Source organism: Eretmochelys imbricata, chromosome 6, assembly GCF_965152235.1.
Source record: "Eretmochelys imbricata isolate rEreImb1 chromosome 6, rEreImb1.hap1, whole genome shotgun sequence".
In the NCBI taxonomy this organism is placed as follows: domain Eukaryota; kingdom Metazoa; phylum Chordata; order Testudines; family Cheloniidae; genus Eretmochelys; species Eretmochelys imbricata.
The window spans coordinates 30,008,629-30,031,412 of NC_135577.1; the positions used below are offsets into that span (position 1 = coordinate 30,008,629).

General features: G+C 42.7%; 1 protein-coding gene across 1 annotated transcript in view; it reads right to left on the reverse strand.

The window, feature by feature from the left end:
* Nucleotides 1-22,784, reverse strand: part of OTOG (otogelin) — a 165,279-nt gene that overhangs the window by 11,236 nt on the left and 131,259 nt on the right. Inside the window, exons 41-53 of the mRNA XM_077820059.1 lie at nt 20,108-20,328; nt 18,010-18,148; nt 14,086-14,280; nt 13,033-13,245; nt 12,165-12,269; nt 11,074-11,184; nt 9,217-9,318; nt 8,660-8,758; nt 8,129-8,169; nt 6,868-6,943; nt 4,650-4,828; nt 3,226-3,330; nt 2,659-2,778 (exon numbers count right to left, since the gene is read on the reverse strand). Coding sequence (XP_077676185.1) covers nt 2,659-2,778; nt 3,226-3,330; nt 4,650-4,828; nt 6,868-6,943; nt 8,129-8,169; nt 8,660-8,758; nt 9,217-9,318; nt 11,074-11,184; nt 12,165-12,269; nt 13,033-13,245; nt 14,086-14,280; nt 18,010-18,148; nt 20,108-20,328 — 1,706 coding nt within the window. The remainder of the gene's footprint in view (nt 1-2,658; nt 2,779-3,225; nt 3,331-4,649; nt 4,829-6,867; nt 6,944-8,128; nt 8,170-8,659; nt 8,759-9,216; nt 9,319-11,073; nt 11,185-12,164; nt 12,270-13,032; nt 13,246-14,085; nt 14,281-18,009; nt 18,149-20,107; nt 20,329-22,784) is intronic.

Below are 22,784 nucleotides of genomic sequence, written 5' to 3' on the forward strand. Positions count from 1 at the left end.
TTGCAATGATTTGGATCAGGGAAGAAATTGGCCTTAAATGATCTAACTTGAGTCTATTAACACATGTGAATATTCAGTAGCTGTCATTAAATATCATCATCCACCAACTGTTATCAGAGTGGTACCTGAACAGAGCTTAGAACAGAAAACAACTGTGGGATCTCAGATTCTATCATGTGATTCTTGAAAGTAAATGTTGATTCTTTGTAGAGCACAGTTATGGTCACAGAAAACTGATCTGGAGTTAATTCTCATAAAAAAGAATCTGCTCAACAAAAGGCCCATTCTAGCCACGGCTCACTGTCTTTGACACTGTAAGATGGAGCACCAACTGGAGTAAAGTAGACAGAATAATTACAGTCTATGTCAAAGCATTCTCAAATAATTTCGCTGGCGTACTGGCTCAGTTACAGTGTCCAATTTCACTCCTACAAGCCATAGTGATCTCTCCAACCTTGTTTCTTCATCAGGTCTCTCACATGGTGATCACCGAAAAAATACTGAAACTTTCTTGCTTTCTCAAAAACTCCAAAAGATGAAAGAAGGAGAAGACTTTTCTACTAACTTGACTTTTGCTAAACCCTCTTTGCTCTGCCACATCTGCCATTTTAGGGGCTAGAATGGAAAATATCTTCTACCTAACTGGGCCTCTTTTTTCTGATGGACCACTCCATTCCTGTCATCTAGGAAGGGGTATTAAAGATGCATAGTTCCTTTAAGACTGTTCCCTGGTTTAGTACCCTCCCACGCACACCCCACCACAGAATTAAGAGAGAACTATACAAGATTGTTCCATACAGTATATCTTCTGGTTACTTTGTCCAGCCTAATTTTATGCATTCAGACCAATGGAGGTTTCATGACCTCCCTTCATCTGCAGGACTATACCACAGTTTCATACATTTTACTATTGGGAAGATTTTCCTGATATTCAACCTAAATTCTCCATTTTTATGAGCTAAATTGCCATATACAGTAAGTCAGTTAGAAAAGAGACGTCTATGACTGTCATGACCCAGTGTCCCCAGCAACCACACTCCAACCCTCCATCTGGCAGTAGTGTTGCCAGGCATCTGGTTTTCAAGGAAGCTCCGCATGCTGTCCCCTCCCGCAGCACCGCCTCCGCAGCTCACATTGGTTGGGAACCATGGCCAATGGCAGCTGCAGGGGCGGCACCTGCAGCCATGAGGGCAGCGCATGGAACCTCCCTGGCTGCACATGCACCTAGGGGCCGGACATAGCGGCCGCTTCTGGGAGCAGTGTGGAGCCAGGGCAGGCAGGGAGCCTGCCTTAGCTCTGCTGCACCATCAACTGGGAGCCAACTGAGGTAAGTGCCGCCTGGCCAGAGCCCGCACCCCAACCCCCTGCTCCAGTCGGAACCCCCTCCTGCACCCAAACCCCCTTTCAATCCCAGCATCCCCACCCTCACCACAACCCCCTGTCCCAGGTCAGAGCCCCCTCCCGCACCCAAACTCCCAGGGCCTGCATCCCACACCCCATCCCACACTCCAAACCCCTCAGCTCCAGCCCAGAGCCCCCTCCTGAACCCAAAACCCCTCATCCCCAGCCCCAGCCCCACCCCAGAGCCCACAGCCCCTGCCAGAGCTTGCACCCCTCCCGCACCTCAACCCGCTGCCCCAGCCCTGAGCCCATTCCTGCATTCCAAACTCCCTGGCCCTAGTCCAGAGCCCCTTCCTGCACACCAAACCCCTCATCCCCAGCCCCACCCCATAGCCCACACCCCAGCTGGAGCCTTCACCCCCTCCCGCACCCAACCCCCTGCCTCAGCCCAGTGAAAGCGAGCGAGGGTGGGGGACAGTAAGCAATGGAGGGAGGGGAGCTGGAGTGAGTGGGGGTAGGGTCTCAGAGAAGGGGCGGGGGCAGGGCAAGGGTGTTCTGTTTTGTGCAATTAGAAAGTTGGCAACCCTATCTGGCAGCCTACTGACAATAATTTACCTGGGACCCACAAAGTCCAGTTCCAGTATGAAGCTCCAGTCCTGAGGTCTGATTGGCAGAAGCCCCAGAGTGGCTGAATGGCCCAGTTGCTTTCCTTAAGCCAACAGCAGGAACAGGAAGCTGTCTGAGCAACTGGGTTCCACCCTGCTGTGTACTGTGTGCTACCTGCTCCCCTGTCTTGATTTCCTGGCATCCTGAGCTGTCTTGACAAATGGCATACGATTTGTGGTTCCTGATCTCCAGTTTTTCTCCTGCCTCTGACCCCCTGCTATGCTGACCAAGCCAACTCTTGACTCTTATCTCGTGGGTATAGACTCGTGGCTTTGACTATTAGGTCTAGTCACCCATGACCCAGCTGTGACAATGATCAAACCCAGAAGTGCTTACAGGTTAGGACAGCTGTGTCAGGCTAAGCTTGGCATTACAAACCTGCTTGAAAGGGGGACGTATCCTCTCAAAATATGGAATGTCCATTACAGTTTTGTAGCTCAGGAAGCTTACTGACCCAGCGAATGTGCAGGCAAAGGTTTTGTATAGTTAGAGTAGTTAGAGCAGTCAACATTTTGCTTTTAAAGATCAAAGCAGACACAATAGTTTTTCCCCTTTTTGAGATGATTGGAAGACTTTAGAACTGTCAAAAATAAAACTTCAAATGCAAATACAAACCATAACAATGAAATAAACTGTCTAAAAAACACTAACCTTCACACATTCAGTTTCATTAAAGGGTGGGCAGCTGATGGAAGATGTAATTAAAACTGGTCCTACTGTTGTGGTTGTGCAGTCATACTTGACACAGTTTGAAATCCAAGTAGTACCGGGCTGTTTAAACATTGTAAAATATCACCATCATCAGAACTTGGGACAAGACGTCACAAGGTGTTATTTTTATTTTTTAAAACAATGCAATTAAACACAGTCCTATCTGAATTAACACAAAGAAACCTCCTGAAAAGTTCAATTTAGATGGAACTTTTTAAGCATAAAATTATATTGAGGCTCACCAAAAAGCGTAATCAAGGTGTAATCTATTTCAGTGACACAGCAAGAGAGCCTATTTTCTATTTGGTTTTACATTTTTTTTGAAAGAGGCATCAGTTCAATTATTATTGTTGAAACATAAATGCATAAGGCCAAATATGTCCTTCAATGCACATGCAATGGGAACCATGCCCAAGTCAGATGTCAGAATTTGGATATAGCATCTAATTAACTTTTGGGTCACTTCTCAGTATTTTCAAAGGTAAATTTTTTTTTACAAAAACTTACCTTAAAATTGGAGACTGTCCCATTGCTGAAAGTGTGGAGACAAGATACATTCTTACAGTGACCACAGCAGGTTGTTAAATCTTTTGGAGGCTCATATACTTGATTCTGCAAAAATCAAACGTGTTATTCCTGCTATATAACAAGACAGAGAATAGATATTATAATTGTTTTTAATATATTGATACCACGTTAGCATCACGGGTTAGATTTTTCAGGCTGGTGTGAAGCTTTGAGAATTATTATTGTACATTTCAGTCTACAGCTTATACACTCACTTTTTGTAAGATGTTACTGAGCTTGATCCAGCTTTCACTGCCATCAATGCGAAGAGACTGACTTTGAGAGATGAATTGAGCCCTTTACAATTTTTAAATAGTGCATGTGACTGCTTATCCAACAATCAATGTGCTTTTGAATTCTGATGTATTACAAATTGTAATCAATATGTATTCAGGAAAATTCACACACCAAAGACATAGAAAAAGACTTTTGCTGTGGATTAATTCACAGTATTTTGTACAGAGACAACATGAGACTTTGGATGTGTGGGGGATGGGGATGAGGGGTTATTTAGTCCATTTTTACAGGATTTCTAGTAAAGTTTTTCTTCATTTTTACAAATATTCAGCTAGAGCCAATTTCTAGTTGGTATTTGCTCACCCCAAAGAAGCTGAGGCTAGAGGGGAAAGTGGGGTAGTAGTGTTCTATTTCTTCTTTATGAATTTATACCTCTCATCGTGGTATCTTAGTGTTACACATCAGTACTGGCTCTTCTGAAACCAGAGATGGGCTCTTCTGAAACCAGTTCTGAGCACCCTTACATTCTGTGGAAGCTCAGATCCTCATCTGAACTTTCAAGCTAGGTCCTACTTCTATAATGGGCCAGTGCAAAAACCCTATGTAAGCAGCTCTGAGGAAGTCCAGCTCCAAATGTGGATCTAAACTTTGTGGCAAAGGCTAATCCCAACTCATAGAGTGGCTGATCCACATGTCCTCCATGAGTAGAATTGAACAGGGATTATTCTGGGGTGAGGTCTAGGGTTCAAACGTTAAGTCTGCTTAGTTTACCATGCATATTCTATGATTCAGCCAGCCACAGCCTCCTATACCCCCAACTCATGCAGATTACTTTTGCAATAATAATTTGCACAGGAAAGCACTGGATAGGTCTAGGCCATCCAGCATACAGAAGTACTAAGTTTGCTGCATTAATGGGGTCCAGAGTTTGACCTTAAGTTTACATTATTATTAACATTACACAGTTTTAATCAGAAGAGCTACAATAGACCATTAAGGAAGGAGCTCACAGGTGGTTAATCTCAGCACCCAGTTCCTATGAATATAATTTAATTACCAATGAAAACTCATAGTTTAATCAAGATTACCAAACACAATATGAACGTTTAAAATTCAGAATTTCTTACAGCTTCACATTTGATGACACAGTTTATCCAGGAGATATTTATCCGATAGTATTTGGTGGAGGGATCAATCATGTTTGTGCAATAAGAAGTATGACAAATGCCATCAGGTGTGTGTTCCACAATTGTCTGTCCAGGACGCAGTACTCCTCTCTCGTTAGTCAGACACACCTTGTCTCTCACTGCAACAATACATAAAAAATATACAACACACTCACACAAATCACTTTGGTTTTACAACAGCTAAGCAAAACGTAATGTTTATTACAGAGTAACTAGGAAGACAATAGCTAATGTAGTGTTTAATATAACTTTTTTTTTAAATTGGGGTCAGATCCTCAACTGAAGGAAATTGGCATGGTTCCATTGACTTCAATACAGCGACACCAGTTTACACCAGCTGAGGACCTAGCCCTACAGCTTTAATAAGAATGTTTAATGGCATTCACTACAGCCCCAAAATTGTTCCTACCATAATCATGCCTGAGATGTAGAAATGGATAGAATATTCCATTATAAGGAGCTTTAAAATGACTGGTTTCAGAGTAACAGCCGTGTTAGTCTGTATTCGCAAAAAGAAAAGGAGTACTTGTGGCACCTTAGAGACTAACCAATTTATTTGAGCATGAGCTTTCGTGAGCTACAGCTCACTTCATCAGATGCATACCGTGGAAACTGCAGCAGACTTTATATATACACAGAGAATATGAAACATGAAATATGTTTCATATTCTCTGTGTATATATAAAGTCTGCTGCAGTTTCCACGGTATGCATCTGCAGCAGACTTTATATATACACAGAGAATATGAAACATGAAATATGTTTCATATTCTCTGTGTATATATAAAGTCTGCTGCAGTTTCCACGGTATGCATCTGATGAAGTGAGCTGTAGCTCACGAAAGCTCATGCTCAAATAAATTGGTTAGTCTCTAAGGTGCCACAAGTACTCCTTTTCTTTTTAAAATGACTGTCGGCAAAAGACCATACAATCAGTGCTTAATCTGTGGCGGGGCTTGCCGGGACTGAGCCCCAGCACCTCTAGGCTTGGCAGTTCATAGCCCCGGCACCTCTGGGCTTGCTGCATCAGTTATGCAAGGAAAACAATTGCTTGAGCCCCAGCACCTCTTTCGTTACAAATTAAGCCCTGTATACTCTCCTCTGGCTGTGTGTAGCTAAGTGAAAGGGAGACACATGGAAGTTTATATAATGGAGAAGAATTTCTGACATACTATCTTATGAGGGTGCAACATAAGAGTTTGAGGCCAAATCCAAAGAACTTCACACATACTGCAGTCTGGAGATCTGCAGGAATTGAAAGTGGAGACCTAACAGATTGCATTTCATGTACAGTGTTGTGCTTTGCATCTGCCCTGTTTCTCTTTGAAACAGGACTGGATCAAAGCAAATTAAACAGTTAATGCATGTCAGCAGGGTGAATGCAGGGAGTAGAGCATGGCAGGCTAGCGTAGGATAAAATCACACCCCAGCTTGCCAAGAACTAAATGTTTGTGTAGACAAGCCCCTAGACCAGAAATAACAACATGTCTTTGCAGCAGGTGCCACTGACTCCATCCAGACAGGCACATACCTGCAACCCTTTAATAGTGGCTTACTGAGTGCCTTGTGGGAATTCCTGCTCCACAGGGCAGGACAAGTTTGAGGCTCTTCTGGCCCCATTCTGTACTTTCTGAGATTGATTCTGCACAGTTTTGAGCACTGTGACTTCCATCCTGCAAAGCACTTATGCACATACTTAACTTGCAGCACCTGTGCAGCAGTCTCATAATGGATCAATGGAACTACTCAAGGGCTAGAAGTGAAGCATATTCTTTACATGCTTTGCTGGGCTGGGGCTAGTGCTCAGTACTGCAGGACTGAGCCCTGTGAAGAGAAATATGCTGCTTAAATTCGCTGTTCATCAGTATCTCACCACTGCCTCCAACTCATGTCCCCGATTGCCCTGCCCTGCTCTCCTGCTGTGGGAATTATTTCCAGGTATGCAGTGGGAGACTGTGCACAACTATACAGTTAGTGAGAGAGCCTAACATGTACCCTCCTTTTCCTCTGCTTCATCCCACAACCCTAGGTGTGGGTTATTTCAGTGAATTCTCTCCCCCCAGTGCCATGCGTCAGAAGTGAATGCATGGTCCATAGCAGGTGATCCACCCTTAGCACTGTAGGGGATATGTCTTTGACACAAACTCTTCTCCTACTTACCGCACTTGTACTTAATACAGCCACAAACATTTTCTGTGCTGTTCTGAAACTGGTCATCTATCTGCAGTTTCTCCCCCTATCCACACAAAAGAAAAAAAGATAATGTGATGTCACAAACAAGTGTTTGTCTGTTTGATTTTTCTCACTTAAACTTTCACTTCAGGGCTAAGTAGCATAGTCAATACACTAGTCTTTAACCCTTGAAGCCTTGTCTGGAATCTGACTTTCGTTACCCACAAGTGAAAATTAGTTTAGTGGCTGTGACTTAGTGGACATTTGTTTATGCCTCCAAAGTGAGAATGATTACAGTGTAAGAAGAGTTCGAAACTGAAGTGGAAAGACCATGGCAGGTCAAGAGGGTGAAATCCAGTGGCACACTCGTTAATGGAAGTCTGCCTGCTGTCTGGGCCATGTCATTTGCTGGGATAACTCCACTGATGTGAATGGAATTACACAAGCAGAGAATATGATCCTACATTTTACATTGGCCAATTTTCTTTCATATGCACTAAGATTAATCAAATTCATCCCTTCCTCCCCCCCGCAACAAACCTCTAAAAACCTATTAATAACAGCTTTATTGTTAGCTTTTTCTATATAGTTAGACTATAATATTTCATGGAGAAAAAAATACTATTTGTTCATTAAGATGTCAAATTACATTTGTTATTGATTATTCCAAGGATAATACATTTTTCTGGATAAAATAATCACAGTGAATTCAAAATGTATTTATCCCGCAAAGTATTTAAGCATGTGCTGAACCTTAAGCACATGAGAAGAATGCACATAAGCTGTCCCACTGAAACATGACTAAGTGTTTTACTGAATCAGAGCCTGATGTTTAAAAAACACTGACATATTCATCATGACAGGATAGTATTAAATTAATGATCATTTAAGTGTTTAATTTCTGTCAGAATAAAGGCCAAATGCTGCCCTCTGATGTGTACATGCAATTCCCATGTATGTATATTTCAGAGCAGGATTTGATCCTAAAAGAGAAAAGCAAATTGATACCTGATAGTCATTTTAGTCTGCATGATATTTTTCTCTTAGATTTTAAACCATGTTTTGAATAACAACTGAAGTGTTCATGACTAACATTTCAGCTATATTATGCCATAATTATCTAATCTATCCACTAAAGCAATTTGAAAAGAGGAGAAGATAAAGAAGATCATCATCATTTACTGACACTTTAAATATTTTTGCCAAGAAAATTCTAAAATAATTCATTTTAACAGGATGGATTCCATACCAGTTTGCACTGAGGTTTAGCGATTGTATCACATGCACACTCTAAAATAAAACAGAAATTATCATTCAGAAAAGTATCTTGCCATTTGCATTAAAACAAAAAAAAGTGTCAAACTGCACCAAGTAGTCACTACAGAAGCCCTGCTGGCTTTTGAAACATCTCCTGCTGAATCCAATACTGTGGAGACAAACTGCACTTGACTTCTCTTCCAGCCTGACCCCCAATCCCAAATAAATGGATCCCATATACCACTTTGCCGTGTAGCTATTAGAACTACTTATTTTACGATCTCTCTGAAAAAAAGAAAAAATCTGGTAGATTAAGAGATTCCTTGCTTTGAGCTGGCTACTCCTCATTTCATCTGCGCACCAGCACCTCTCCATGGGAGACATATCCAAAACAGCCTGCACCCTGGGCAGGTTAACAGCTGAATAACTTTGATTATTTTGTAGCCTTCAGGCTAAAAGGCCACAGAGATCTTGCCAGCTCAACAGGATCTAACACAGTTAAAATTAAAACAGATCATTTTACCACATGTACGATATGGACAACACTTTTCTGGGCTCCAAACTTCCACCAAAGACATCCCCACTGCACAGTCGAATTCATGGCAACGATAAGTTTCACAAACTAAAAAAAAAGAAAAAAATACCTTAAACATGTGGCCCTATTTTTTTTTTTTTTGATGAACAGAAATACAAACCACAGGAAATGAATTGCTCACTCATGAAAAGCTCTGGAGAACTCTGGGGTAGGATGGGGTGGGGTAGGGGGGGTTGTATTTAAAATTGTTTTACAAGGCTCCGCGTTGATCTTGATCAATCTCCACTGTACAGTGCCAGGAATGACCAATACCCATACATGACATAGGTGTGTGGATGCTGCTTTATGAACATGAAACTTTAAACATGACAAGTGTATAGGTTCAGCACTGGAGAGGACAGATTATATGCCCAACAGGAGAGATATATCTATTCCACCGTTATAGCCCTGAACATTTATTACTAGGAAATTCAGTGCAGTGACTCTACTATTTTCATTTAAGAATCACCAAAAAAAATAAATAAATAAAAATCAAATCAACTTACCACACTGGTATGCAGGGCAACATCTATCTGTAGTGTTGCCATCCACAGTAAGCACTTCTCCTTCCTGACATTTTGGTATCTGATCAGAGCAAACCCCACATGCTGAAGAAGACAGATTTAAATACAAGAAAGGAAGGGAACTGAAAACGTTATTGAGACATAGCACACAAGATCTTACTAACTGTAACTGTATTTTGCCTGCTGAGTCACTCAGCTGTCTTACGGCACCCTCAGTCTGCCTGAACATAAATACAGCACACCCTAGCCATAACTAACCCCTGGGGATGCAAGCCATTTGTTTGTTATAGCCAGGGGTTCGCTATACTGAAAGAGCACTGCTGGGCTGACACCTCAAGCCCTGCAGCAGAAGTTGAGAGCTCCTCCAGCCCTGGGGCCACAGCCTGAGCAGACAGCTCTCTGCCACCCACTGCAGCCTTGGGACCAGAGGAGCTCTCAACTCCCTGTTGCAGTGGTGGGGCTCCAGGTGGGATCCAGGGACCAGGTTTGCAATAGCCCAAGGTTCGTAATTGTGAAAGGCTTTATTGTGAGGAAATCTTTGATTAAAAGGCTTTATCCCTGACACCTGTTGTATCCTCTTACTTGAACTTGCAGCAAAACCACAGTATTGAATTTTTGGTATCACAGGCATTTCTAGTTGAAAGATTTATGATGTCAAACATAGGCCAAAGGACAACAGGTTGTGCAGGAGAAAGCTCCACACTCAACACATAGCTTCCCTGCTAACAGAGTGAACACAGAAAACTGTCAGCAATGAAAATTCCTTTGGTACAAATGTATTTAAGGTTTGTCCCAGGTAGAAGTCCTTACTGAAACCCCAGCTATTTGACAGTTTTTCTTTAATGCCTTAATAGTTGCATGTAGCATACTGTGCCAGAAAGATTCACTCTGTGCTCCACTGAAACCAACAGAGTGCAGAAACAATGAGTCTACTTGAGGGACACATACAGGACAGTTTATTGGCTGTATGGCAAAGATCTATACTGCAACAAGTGGAAATCTTGCATGATGCCAAGAGTGTTATTTTATTATTGTTCTACACCAATGGTTCTCAAACTTATTTGATCAGGCCCCCCTTCTTTGTGTCTGTAATCATTTATGCGCCTCCTCCCCCCACTGCAAGTACATATACCGCAACCCAGTTCTGAAGGCAGGGCCTCACCAGCAGCAGCACAGAAGTAAGGGAGGCAATGTGAAAAGTGATATTCGTCAATATCACTTTTCACAGCAGACTTAGTGCCACATTGCCACTTCTGCACTGCTGCTGCCACCCTGCCACCTCCAGGTGAAGAATTGGGGTGGAGGGAGCCTGAGCCCAGGCTGCCTCTTGGTGAGGGAATGGGAGGAAGGAAAGCCCGAGCCCGGGTGGTGGGGCTCCAGCTGTCTCCTTTATCCCCGCCTCACAGGTGTGCACAGCCCTTCTGCATGAGCCCCAACCACCCAGGGCTGACAGCCAGAGCTCTTAAAAAAATAAAAATAAAAAAAAGCACACTGCTTATGTCTCCCTTGACACATTCCTGTGCCTCCCTTGGCAGCCCCCAGGCATTGGTTGAGAGCCACTGATCTACACTATGCATGGACCCCACTGGCCCAGCCCTCAATCCCCAGCTCTGCTACAACATCATACAGTGCTGTTTTGCAGCTCCCCAAAAACCCCCGCATGGGAAGGTGTCTGCCATTTTCCTTGTCCTATAGAGACAACAAACAGTTTTTAAATGGCGTCTGGGCTTTACGCAGCTGTGGTGGGTGCCCCACTGTGGCCTTAAATGATAAATGATTATCCAGTTATCCTTGCCTATATGCTAACATGCACAGTCACATTAAGTGAAGATATCATACCACATATATAAGATATGCAGCAGGTCCCCTCCACACGAGCAGCAATCAGAGTTTGGTCTTCTCGACAGGTCTGACTCTGTTCCACTGGTTCACACTTGGATGGGTCACATTCTAAAACAAGCACAAAACATTTTTCGTTAAATGTCAATCTTTGGGAAAAAGTATGGTTCTCCCCCTTTCCCGTGAGAGCAAAGAGAGGAGGTATTATAGCATCATCAAGGCCAAGCCAATCTCAGAACAATGTATCTATGCATTTAGATTTATGAAATAATAAACCAAAAGGCACCTACATCCCAGACTCTGGACTCTTTTATGTAAATAACATTCTCTGTAACTGCTCATCTTCATCCCTTCAAGTAAATACACCACAGAGGAAGGTAAGTAGACAACTACATCATGCAAACTGAGTGCAGAAAATAAAGAGAAGGGAGAACCCAGGAGGAATTCTGCCTCTTCTTACCTAAGACTGGGAGGAGGAGAGCAGCTGAGTGGGGCTCCCTGAGCCATCTGGGTTGAGCAGGACAGTCACAGACAGAATAGCTCAGGACGTAGCACACTCATCAGCAGGCCTTACATTTGAACTAAAGATGGAGCTGCATGTGCTAACCTCAATGCCTGCTTCCAGGCACCAGCAGGCAGAGAGGAGACCATAGTCTTGCAACCCCAAGCCACTGGGACATAGCCCTTTAGAGCAGAGGAACACAACTAGGCATGTTAGTCATGCCCTTGCTCAGCACTCCACAGAGTGCTAGGTCACTTTTCTGCCTGATCCTTGCACAGAAGACTCCTTTGCCAGTGCACCTGCACAAGAAGAACTAGAATCCAGCCCTGGGTTTACAAGTGAAAGAGAGCTCTGTCTACAGACATAATGATGATATCTGCACTGACATTTTTTCCCTGTGAAACTCCATCCGTTTTTGCAAACGGTTTATAGTTTCACTCCAAAATTTTCACACAATGAAATCCTGCAAGAACCTCTAATCTGTAGCACATAAGAATAAGTTTGAATATTGCAAAATGCTGTTATAATACAGACATTTCTGCCAAAAATAGTTCTGTTGTATGTTTTTACTTCTTCATAAAATACCTACCACAAGTGTAATTGGGACAACAGGAATCTTCACGATAGTAAGTGACTAGCTTTTCCAAGCCCTTACATTCAGGGATAAAGGATTCACAAAAGCTCTGATTACAAACTATTTAAAAAAAAACACACACAAAAAAGAAATGATGAACTTCTACAATATTCAGTACAGGTCTCTTATGTTAAATGGAAAACATCAAGTTGTGTTTCTGGTTCATTGTTAAAGAACCCCAAATAATAATAAAACACGTGCAAAAAGGCTAATAGTGGGATTTTCAAAAGGGCTCAGCATTAGCCTAACTCTCACTGGAAGCAGAGTTAGGCTAGAGCTGAGCACTTGTGAAAATCCAACTTTAAAAATCTATTCCCCATGGAGAACTCTTTGCAACAATCTGATCTCAATCCCTCATAGGCATCAACAATGATAGTAACTTGTAACCTTTGCTTTTGAACGTGGGATCTTCTAGAAAGGTATGGATATAAAAAGTTCCCCTAATTCTGGTATGATTTTTTGCTACCAATTTACTATGCAAAGATGGTAAATGATCTCTATATTTCTTCTAAATTAGGGATTATTCTGATGATATATTTTTATTGACTAATTAAAAGAACATATAGGCTTTAGCCTATAACTGCTTTCAATAGTTGCTAGATATATGATTCATTCAAAGAAGCAACAAATCCAGCTGCAAATTCAAATCCACATAAAGAAGCCAGCCAGCCACTATAAGAATTTTGCTGCATAACAAACCAGTTCTCAACATTCTGTCCTCCAAAATAGCATGTATAGTATAAAAACAAACCATAGCAAAAAGGAAGTGTTATTGCCAGAAAAGACACTTCATATTTTCATATCCTTTGTTAAGGATACTTACTACAGATCTTTTGAGGACAACAGGTCTGATCATCAGGAACAATCAGGGCCATGTCCCCAAAGCGCTGACAGTCTAAATCGTGCACATCTGAGCAGTTGTATTCCACAGGAATAATGGTCTCATTGTCAACACATTTGTGCATGCAGCATCCGCTAAGGGAGGTTTTCCAAATCTCCCCTACTGCGTGGGGTGCTCCCGAACTGTCTGTGCAGGCTAAATTATTGCAATAGAAGACAGAAATTTTTAATGCTGTTTCAGAGTTGACCATCTTGTTGTTCTGTGGCATGTGTGCGATTGCAAATTAGTGTCTGGATCTGGGCTAATGGCCAAGGCTGACCACTCCAAATAGAAGAGGGAGGATGGGTGTGAGTCAGCATGGCTGGGAGGACATGATGCAATGGTGGAGCTGTCCCTCCAGAGTACCCCTGAGTTAGGCAGATGTCCTCTGGTGGTTCTTGCTGCAGCACGACTGCCTCCACCTCCCATTAAACAAGACCAGTGGGTATATACAGCTAACTAATGAATAATTAATGTGTTCTGGCTATTGTATGCTGAAAAGGAGCCTGAGAAAAGCCTGACATGCTTAGAATATTGGGCTGCTTTGCTTTGCACACTGAATGTTATGTACAGAATACAAAATATTTACATGGATAAAATTTCTCAGGTGGGTCCCAGTCGTGAAAAGGAATCTACCCTCATGGATCCCTCCCAGTGGGACTCTGGGGGGATGGATTCCTTTGCGTGATGTGGGCCCAGGACAGTCCATTTGTAAAACAAGCTAAAAGCATTCTCTGCGAGAGCATCCTCCTTTTGAGAGAACCTGAGTATAGTGGTGGGGCAGGAGGAGGCTTTTTTTTTGGTTCACCTGGTAGAGCCTCTGCATCCTGGACCACAAGAGCACTAATCTGAGTATCAGCTCAGATCGCGTGCAGAAATCACACAGCATCAGCCCAGCCATCAGACAGGGAGCTCCACTAATTAGTGAGGCCTGCTCAAGAAGGTGGTCATCATTTGACAGATGGCAAAAACCAAAAAGGGGAGATCAATACTTACCGCACTTCTCTTCCGGAATGCAGAGACCGGCGTGAACACGGTGAAGAGTGGTCCCTTCAGAACAGACACAGCCCTCTGTCAGCACTGAGCAGGACTCGGAATCCTGGGGAGTGGGCTCACCATTCTGACAAGTTCTTGGAATGTCACAGGCAGCTATACAGGCCTGGTAGAAGGTGTCTTCTGAGCAGGGAAAGGCTAACAAGGAAATAAAACATTTAAAATAGACCACAGTTTGAAGCACATAAGGGTATTGTCTGGTACAGAAGGGCACAAACAGGGTGTGTGAAATTCCCCTCTGTTACATTGATATGCATTGCTCAGCTCCTGTATGCAATCAGAAGTGATCAACAAATTTGCACAGAATTGTCAAGAGCAAACTTTGTAAACAGTTTAACTCATTTTCCCTCCCACATAATATTTTCCCCAGGCAAAAGCTAGCCTTCTGGGAGGCAGTGGGGAGAGTGCCAGAGAACCCACCCCAACACACAATTTCTTCTTCCTCACAAACCAGTTCAGATTTTTAAAACATTTAAACATGTAGGTTTATATTTTATTTATGTTTTATTGAAACAGTTTGAATATTTCCCAGATTAAATGAAATGACAAATATCTTGATTACTGTAGCATCTGGCAAATCTTCATCAACTACACCAAGTTGCATGTGCAGGCAACCAAACTCAACACCTTTTCACCCAAATGATTATGAATGGGACTACTGATATGCTGCCATACTTAGTAGCTATTGGTATTAATGATTCTGTTGGACAATACATATTGGTGCTGTCTTTCTTATCCAGTACAAACTGCTTTTTCATGTTCTTCTCTTCTAACAGCTGTAAATATGGTTACATGAGGCGCGTGCATTGGCAGTCGATTTAAATGACAACATATAGTCTCTAGTTTACAGCATTTCACTTTGATGTAGTTCTGTCTGCAGAACACCAAAGATGAGATCCTTAGCTGGTGAAAATCAGTACTTCAATTTTCACAAATTTACAGCAGCTGGGGATAACTCTTTTTTTAAAATCTCAAATCTTCTATTTTCACTTTCAGTACAAAACAATGTGCTTACTTTAACCATACTTCTTGAAAGCCATGGGAGAATATCACTCTTCTTTCATATATTGTAGCTCTTTACAGGTTTATCTGTGTTGATGCTCCGTACCTCGGGGGAACACCCAGCATCCCCATGTTCATCTTTATACAATGATTGTGTGGTATCCAATGCAAAGTTTGTCATGTTGCATGTCTTCGGAAGGCTCATAATGCATTGAGCATGGTTGTTATAGTGATGTTATAGTAATTGTTACGGTAATGTTACAGTAAGGTTATAATTTCATGTATATAGTTATGAGGCTGAAAATGTATCATCCTGGCTTAAAGCAGGCCCATGCAAAAACTCTCCAAGAACAGAGAGGCAGTTCACACCTCATCAGGGCATGGATGGGACATACCCAGCCCAGCCTCACAGGAACAATGGACACTGGTTTAGGCAGCAACAAAAGAATCTGTTAGACCCTTGAGGGAGTCACCCCCTTCCTTTGGGCAGTTTGGGACTGCAATGAAGTAATGCTCACCTGACTCTGATGGGGGAGGGGGGACAAAGTCAAGAGGAAAGAAAGGACATGATAAAAGGGAGAGACATTTTGCAATGCTCTCTCTCTTCCACCTACATCTACAGACACCACCACCACCAAGAGGCTGAAATGCTGATCAAAGGGGAGAGCCTGACTGAAAAGTAACCAGCCAGCCTGTGGTGAGAAGCATCTAAGTTTTAAGGACACTGAAAGCGTTAAGATCAGCTTAGAATGCATTTTGCTTTTATTTCATTTGACCAAATCTGACTTGTTATGCTTTGACTTATAATCACTTAAAATCTACCTTTATAGTTAATACATTTGTTTGTTTATTCTACTTGAAGCAGTGAGTTTGGTTTGAAGTGTGCCAGGGGCTCCCCTTGGGATAACAAGCCTGGTACATATCAATTTCTTTGTTAAAATGACTAACTTATATAAGCTTGCAGCGGCCAGTGGGCATAACTAGACACTGCAAGACGGAGGTTCCTAGGGTTGTGTCTAGGACCGGAGATATTGGCTAGTGTCATTCGCTTGCAAGCAGCTGGGAGCAGCTTACATGCCAGAGGCTGTGTATGAACATCCCAGGAGCGTGGTCTCTCATAGCACAGCAGGGTAAGGCTGGCTCCCAGAGTGAAGGATTGGAGTGGCCTAGCAGATCACTGGTCCAGACAACACCAGAGGGGAACATCACACTGTGCTGACCCATAAGTGAGAAATTTTATTAAATGAGTGTTGTGGAAGGCCATTGTCCTGCAACGACCAGCTCAAAGCACTGAAGGGAGAGATTTTTAGTTTTTAATAATGGTCAGTCTCCTTAGTCTAATGATTTATATGATTATTGTGCGTACATATTTCCTGAAGAATCTATGGTGGCAAGGCTACTAATGTTAGCCTAAAAATGGATTGTTATCTTCTTGGTCTGAGAGCTGTGGGGAAAGGACCTGGTTCTAAAAAGTTGTGCAGTGTGGTCAGCACAGAGTGCAGCATGCTCACTACTCCCCTCGATGTGATGATGCCCAACCTAGAGAAAGTGGCTAACTGGAATGATGGCCATGATAAGATAAGAACTCAGTTCACAGTGGGAGTGTTTGCTCAGGAATGGGGAAGGCTCAAATTAAAGGAAATACCCTAAGGGTTAGTTTGAAGAGGGAGTTGATCTTACTCAGCTCATCACTACTAAAAATACTCATGATACCACACAGGAAATATCCATCATGCCCCTATAATCACAGGATTCTGGGCTCTTAAAAACTGGATCACAACACATCTCCATCTAGTGACCAGAAAATATGAAGATGACTTCACTGTTTTTGCCTACTACGTACCCCCAGCAGAGGTCACTATGGTATAACAATAAAAGAGGGTGATGTCACTTCAACAAGCTTCACATAGTTGACTATATTTCCAAACTTATTTTGTGAGCTCTATAGTAAAATAACAATTTGCAAGTAAGAACAATATCAGTTGAGAAAGTTACTAACAATACAATCTGCTTTATAGTTCATAGTTTTCTACACTCGGTCTGTATTTTTACTTAAAAATCCTTGCCTGAAAAACCAGTCCCTTTTATTTACAAAGATATCACATATGCCTGTACGAAAGATTTTTTATCTGATTTCCAAATATTGTGTGGCTGTTTATATACATATATATGTGTGTGTGTGCGTCTGTGTACGTGTGAATATATATATATAAAAATATCATATATGTCATGATTTTAAAGTACTGTTTTCCACAGAACTTTCCTTGTTCCATTTCTATCATATCATTCTTCTGGGCCACGCACTCCTTCATCCACAGCACCTACAGATGGTAGCTGTAATCCACGTATATTCATATTGGTATGTACAGACCATATTTGTCTGTGATGCATTCTTTCATCCAGGATCCTCTTCTCTTGCTCCAGTTAGGGCCCTTTACTTTCCAAACACCCTCTTATTGCTGCAGTCCTTCCTCCAGCCAAAGAAGGCTGGGTGCAGCTTTTTTCAAAGCTCTTTAGTGTGAATCTGAGCACGGGCCAGAGAGGATCAGTCCAGAGCAACAAGAAAAAAAAATATTTCCATTGCTCACTCTCTCCTGCAGCTAGCTTAGCAGGCTACCACCTGTCTTTGTTCTAGTTATCTGTCTAGATTCTAGGTGATAGATCATTCATAACCATGACAGCTGAGCACTTATTAAGCTAGAACTCTGATCCTAAATGCATTGTGATGCTGCAAAACAGGCAGATCAGCTAACGTGATCTATTTCTATAAACACACCACACTAAAACACATTGCATTATCTTTGACATGCATAACTTATTCTTTAAAGAAACCTCATGCAATACACCTTAGAACACAGTACTTACAGCAGTAATCTGAACTTCTCCAATTAATGCAGATATTAAATTTGTTACACATGGCCACATAGGCAGCCAGTGCTATACAAGGATTCCGAATGTATTCCACATCTTGAACCCACAGGTCACAGAATAATTCAGGTGGAACCTAATAAATAATAAATACATGTGTTAATGTTGCACTGTGAATGTACCTTCATACAGTGATGAAATAGGGTGAATATCTCCACTACTTTGGGGATCCAATCAGGCAGTTATATGAGCTAGTGACAGGGAAATCACAAGGTCTGCCAGGCTGAACTGAAGGTACAGAAGAGGCACTGGGCTCCCAGCCTTCCTGAGTAAATGAAGAGGATTTATTTTCCAAAGGCATCTGAAAATGAAGGTTCCTGAATGTAAAGAGAATGCAGGGAACTCTTATTTTCCCTGAACCAAGTAATTAGGGCAAAAACTAATACTATGCTTCCCAATGGGAGGCACAATCATTCTTGTCATGAAATACCTCATTCTCTGTTTTTCTTCCTTTCCCCCCTATATTTCCATCTAGATGTTAGCCTCTCATTTAGCATTACCCTCTTATTGCATGTGTGAGAATGCAGGGTATCTAGGTATAGTCTCCTTTTGAGAGAGAGTCACCTAGAAGCAATGGTAAGTTTCCAGTGTCTGCTCATGGACGGTTGGGAGAGAATCCAGACTAATCCAGAAGACAGCTGGAAAGAATGGTAGATGGGGACACATACCAGCATGTTACCTACCGCTCTCATTGGTTTTCCAATATGTTTCTACCTTGTAAACGATTTCCCTCCACAGTTTGTCAAAAATATGGTTTTGTCTAACTGGTGTATTGTGTGTTTGTTATTTGCTTTAAGGTGGTGCCAAGTGGGGCTATTGTGGGATAGATGGATTGGATGGCAGATGGAGTTCAGCTACCAACCTTGAGTATACAAGATCCAATTCACCACCATGTTATTCTATTTCTACACCAGTGAGACTCCAGTGAAATCATTAATTATGTAAAAAATTCAGTACGACTGTATTGAATCAGGCTCACCCATTAAAATGAGATAAGGCCTGGAGGTGGCAGAAGGCACCCCATAGGTTTGTTCCTTCAGAAAGGCTCCTTGGCTCCCATTGAGTAATGCTCAGCCAACGTGGAATGGATAACTCAGGTTGCTCTAATGCTGGATGTGTCATAAAAGTGGTTAAATTGCACAGTGTGCACAGACAATGGGTATCGTTTTCAAAAGCCCCTATGTCACATTTTCACTTAGAAATCTAAGTCTCATTGAAAGTCAACAGGACTTAGGCTCCTAAATGCCTACATCAGTTTTGAAAATGGGACTTAAGTGACTGGGAAAATTGTACCTTCTGTCATTATGTATCCCATGACAGCTTTACATGCCACCTTGACCAAGAGGATTGACTATTATGCTTGTCCATGGCCTGCAGCTCAGTCAAAATGTACCAGCACATTTGTTCATGAGTCTGAACAATCATGAGCATATTTCACTCTCTGTGCAATCATTAAATTGGCTGCTATATATTGGCTGACCGTGAGCTGGCAATGTTGGTCTTTAAAACACATTAAAGCATAACCGCTGGCTACATCTGAGACCTATTTGAGCCTCAAACCTTTTCTCCTTTATCTATATATATTGTATTCTTAGAATTACCGTTATAGGACCCACATTTATGGTCTTTCCCTCTCATACCTTTCTAGCACTTTTTGTCATAAATCTACTAATCTACTGTCATCTGTTTGATTTTAAGTGGACTGTTTTTGTTTTATATGATGCAGAAATAGGAGTGCCTTCACTGGGGTCACTTTCAAATAGAACTGTTATTATTAATATTAAACCCACATGGCAGCCACTGATTTTGAATGTCAGCTGCCCTAAGGCAAGTCTCATCTTGATCAGCTCCATTCTTCAGTTAATTTTCTAACCTACAACAAATGGAGAGCTATAATAGGATGCACATACACCACTCATGACATTTATCATGCATTATTGGATTTAGCTACATTAAAAACATCATATCAAATAAATAAAAATCTATCAAAATTAAATCTCTCTAATACAGTAAACCTCTGAAATAGTTAACGTACATAAGGATGACAGCTACTGAAGGTCTGGTTCATCACCAAGCTGAAACACTTGGAACAGTCCATGACTGAACAATTAGTTTCCTGGTGCCTGTCTTCTCCAACATACTTTAATGTGTTTGGCACCTGCCAGCTGTCTATAAAATTCGATGGAGCATCAGTTTTGCTTAAAACTGTTCTGTTGGGTAGCATCAGGTCATTTGCTGAGCTTCCATCACAGAAACCTGCATATGATCATAGTAAACAATATGTTAGCACTGTTGTGGGTTGTGCACCTTTTTATCTTCATCCATAACTGAAGTTCAAATACATTATCTAGCTTTTCTGATTAAAATCAATGAGCAGAGTTTGTTGACACTCAATAAAAGACCTGCAGCACTGCCGTGGCTGGCCTGGGTCAACTGACTCAGGCTCACAGGGCTCAGGATCCCACGCAGGGAAGGTCTCAGATCTTGGCCTCCAGTCTGAACACAAACGTCTATCCTGCAATTTACTGCCCTGCAGCCTGAGCCTACAAGCCCAGGTCAAGACCGGGGCTCTGAGACTCATTGCTGTGGGTCTTTTATTACAATGTAGACATACCCCCAGTATTTAACTATATACGCAGCGTATTAGTATCAGAGTCTAACAAAATGTGGCAGGTTGCTAGTAGGACCCAAATGCACAACTATTCATCCACAAACAAGTTAAGCAAAGTGAAAGTAAGGAAAAGGAAAATTATATTTGAAATGTAAAGGATGGAAGAAAGAAGGGGCACAAAATAAGAAAAGGCAGAATTCTGCTCGGGTGTACCAAAGGTGGGTAAAAGCAGATGTATTGCATCTAGAGCCTCCAGAAGGAATTCTCTACCTACAAGTTCTTAGGTACTAAGGAACTTAATATGGCCCCCATTAACATAATAATTTTGTGCTCAAAATCTTTGATGTATATAGTCTCACAAACCCCTATTAAGTAAGGAAGTACTATAAGAATTCCTCTGGATCCTCCTGGCATGGACTTCAGAGCAGGAATTTTGTCACCCATCAGAGGCGCTGACTTTGTGATTTGCCCGGGGTTGCTCAATCCCCACTCTGCCCCAGGCCTCACCCCCATTCTACTCCTTCCCCACCTCTTCCTGCCCCCACTCTTCCCCCGCCCCCAGCGCCTCCTGCACACCGCCAAACAGCTGATCACCTGCAAGTGGGAGAGGAGCTGACCAGGGCCTGCTGGCAGGCAGAAGGCACTGGGAAGGAGTTGATGGGCGGGGCTGCCCGTGGGTGCTGAGCACCCACTATTTTTTTGCCCGTGGGTGCTCCAGCCCCAGAGCACCCATGGAGTCAGCGCCTATGTCACCCATACAGAAGGTGCAGCTTGCGCCCTGCTCTGCAGCCAGTGAACTCTACCACCATTTGCTGGCAGTTAACTCTGACACGCATATGAGAACTTCCATAAGGATGTTAGTGGAGAGCTGCGACTAACACCCCACAATCCCACGAGTCTTGTCAGCCTGTGTGTAAAGGTGAAAGAGGAGGAGCCCTCCACAGTCTGGCCAGTTTGCCATAATGTACTGTAGCCCAAAGTGGGCATCTGCCTATAGCATAAACCATCCATCCTCAACATAAACTGGTATCACTGGCAGTCTCTGCTCAGGAGAGACTCACATCCTGAATGGCATAAAGATTGAAGGGAGGGATGCACTGATCCATTGGAAGAGCTGTTTAGGGCAGCTCAGAGAGTGACTGCCCATGCGCCGAGCACTCAGTTTCATAAGCACTAAACAAAAATTCATTAAAAAAATTCAAAGGACATAAAAGCAGCTCTCTGTTTAATTGAAAATGCAAAAAGTGTAAATGTCATTGTGGTGTAAAAAGGAGTTCCCGTGAAATGCCTAGACATACTCATCTGACACCGTATTAACTTTTACACATTGTGACAAAGTTCCTCCTCTACTTTGGTGGGTCCTGCGCTTATTGGCGGATTTTGCTCACCTCAGAGATTCACGGCAGCCCTCAGTTTGGCCACTTTCATGGCTCAAATCTGCTGTTCACTCAGATAACCTCATCACTGGCCAGCATGGGGAAAATAGAGTAAGAACAATCCCCGCAGTTTCTGCTGATCCACCATGTGGGTCAGGGATCAGCTCAGAGACTTTCACCTCTGGTGGAAGCTCCTGTATCTGACCAGGAGTTGGGAGGTTTGGGGGGAACCCTGGTCAGCCTTCTACCCCGGGTTCCAGCCCAGGGCCCTGTGGACTGCAGCTGTCTAGAGTACCTCCTGGAACAGCTGCATGACAGCTACAATTCCCTGGGCTACTTCCCCTTGGCCTCCTCCCAACACCTTCCTCCTGATGTCTGTTAACGCTTGTACTCCTCAGTCCTCCAGCAGCACGTCCTCTCACTCCCAGCTCCTTACTCGCATAGCTTACTAACTGGAGTGACAGCCTTTTAAAACCAGGTGTCCTGATTTGCCTTAATTAATTCTAGCAGCTTCCCAATTGGCTACAGGTGTCCTAATTAGCCTGCTGGCCTTAATTAGTTCTAGATAGTTCCTGAGTGTTCTGGAATAGTCCCTGTTATCTTACCCAGGGAAAAGGGACCTGCTTAACCTGGAACTAATGTATCTACCTTCGACCAGCCTCTTGTAGCCATCTGGCCTGACCCTGTCACAACACACACACCTAAACATGCTGCTACCTCTGGGC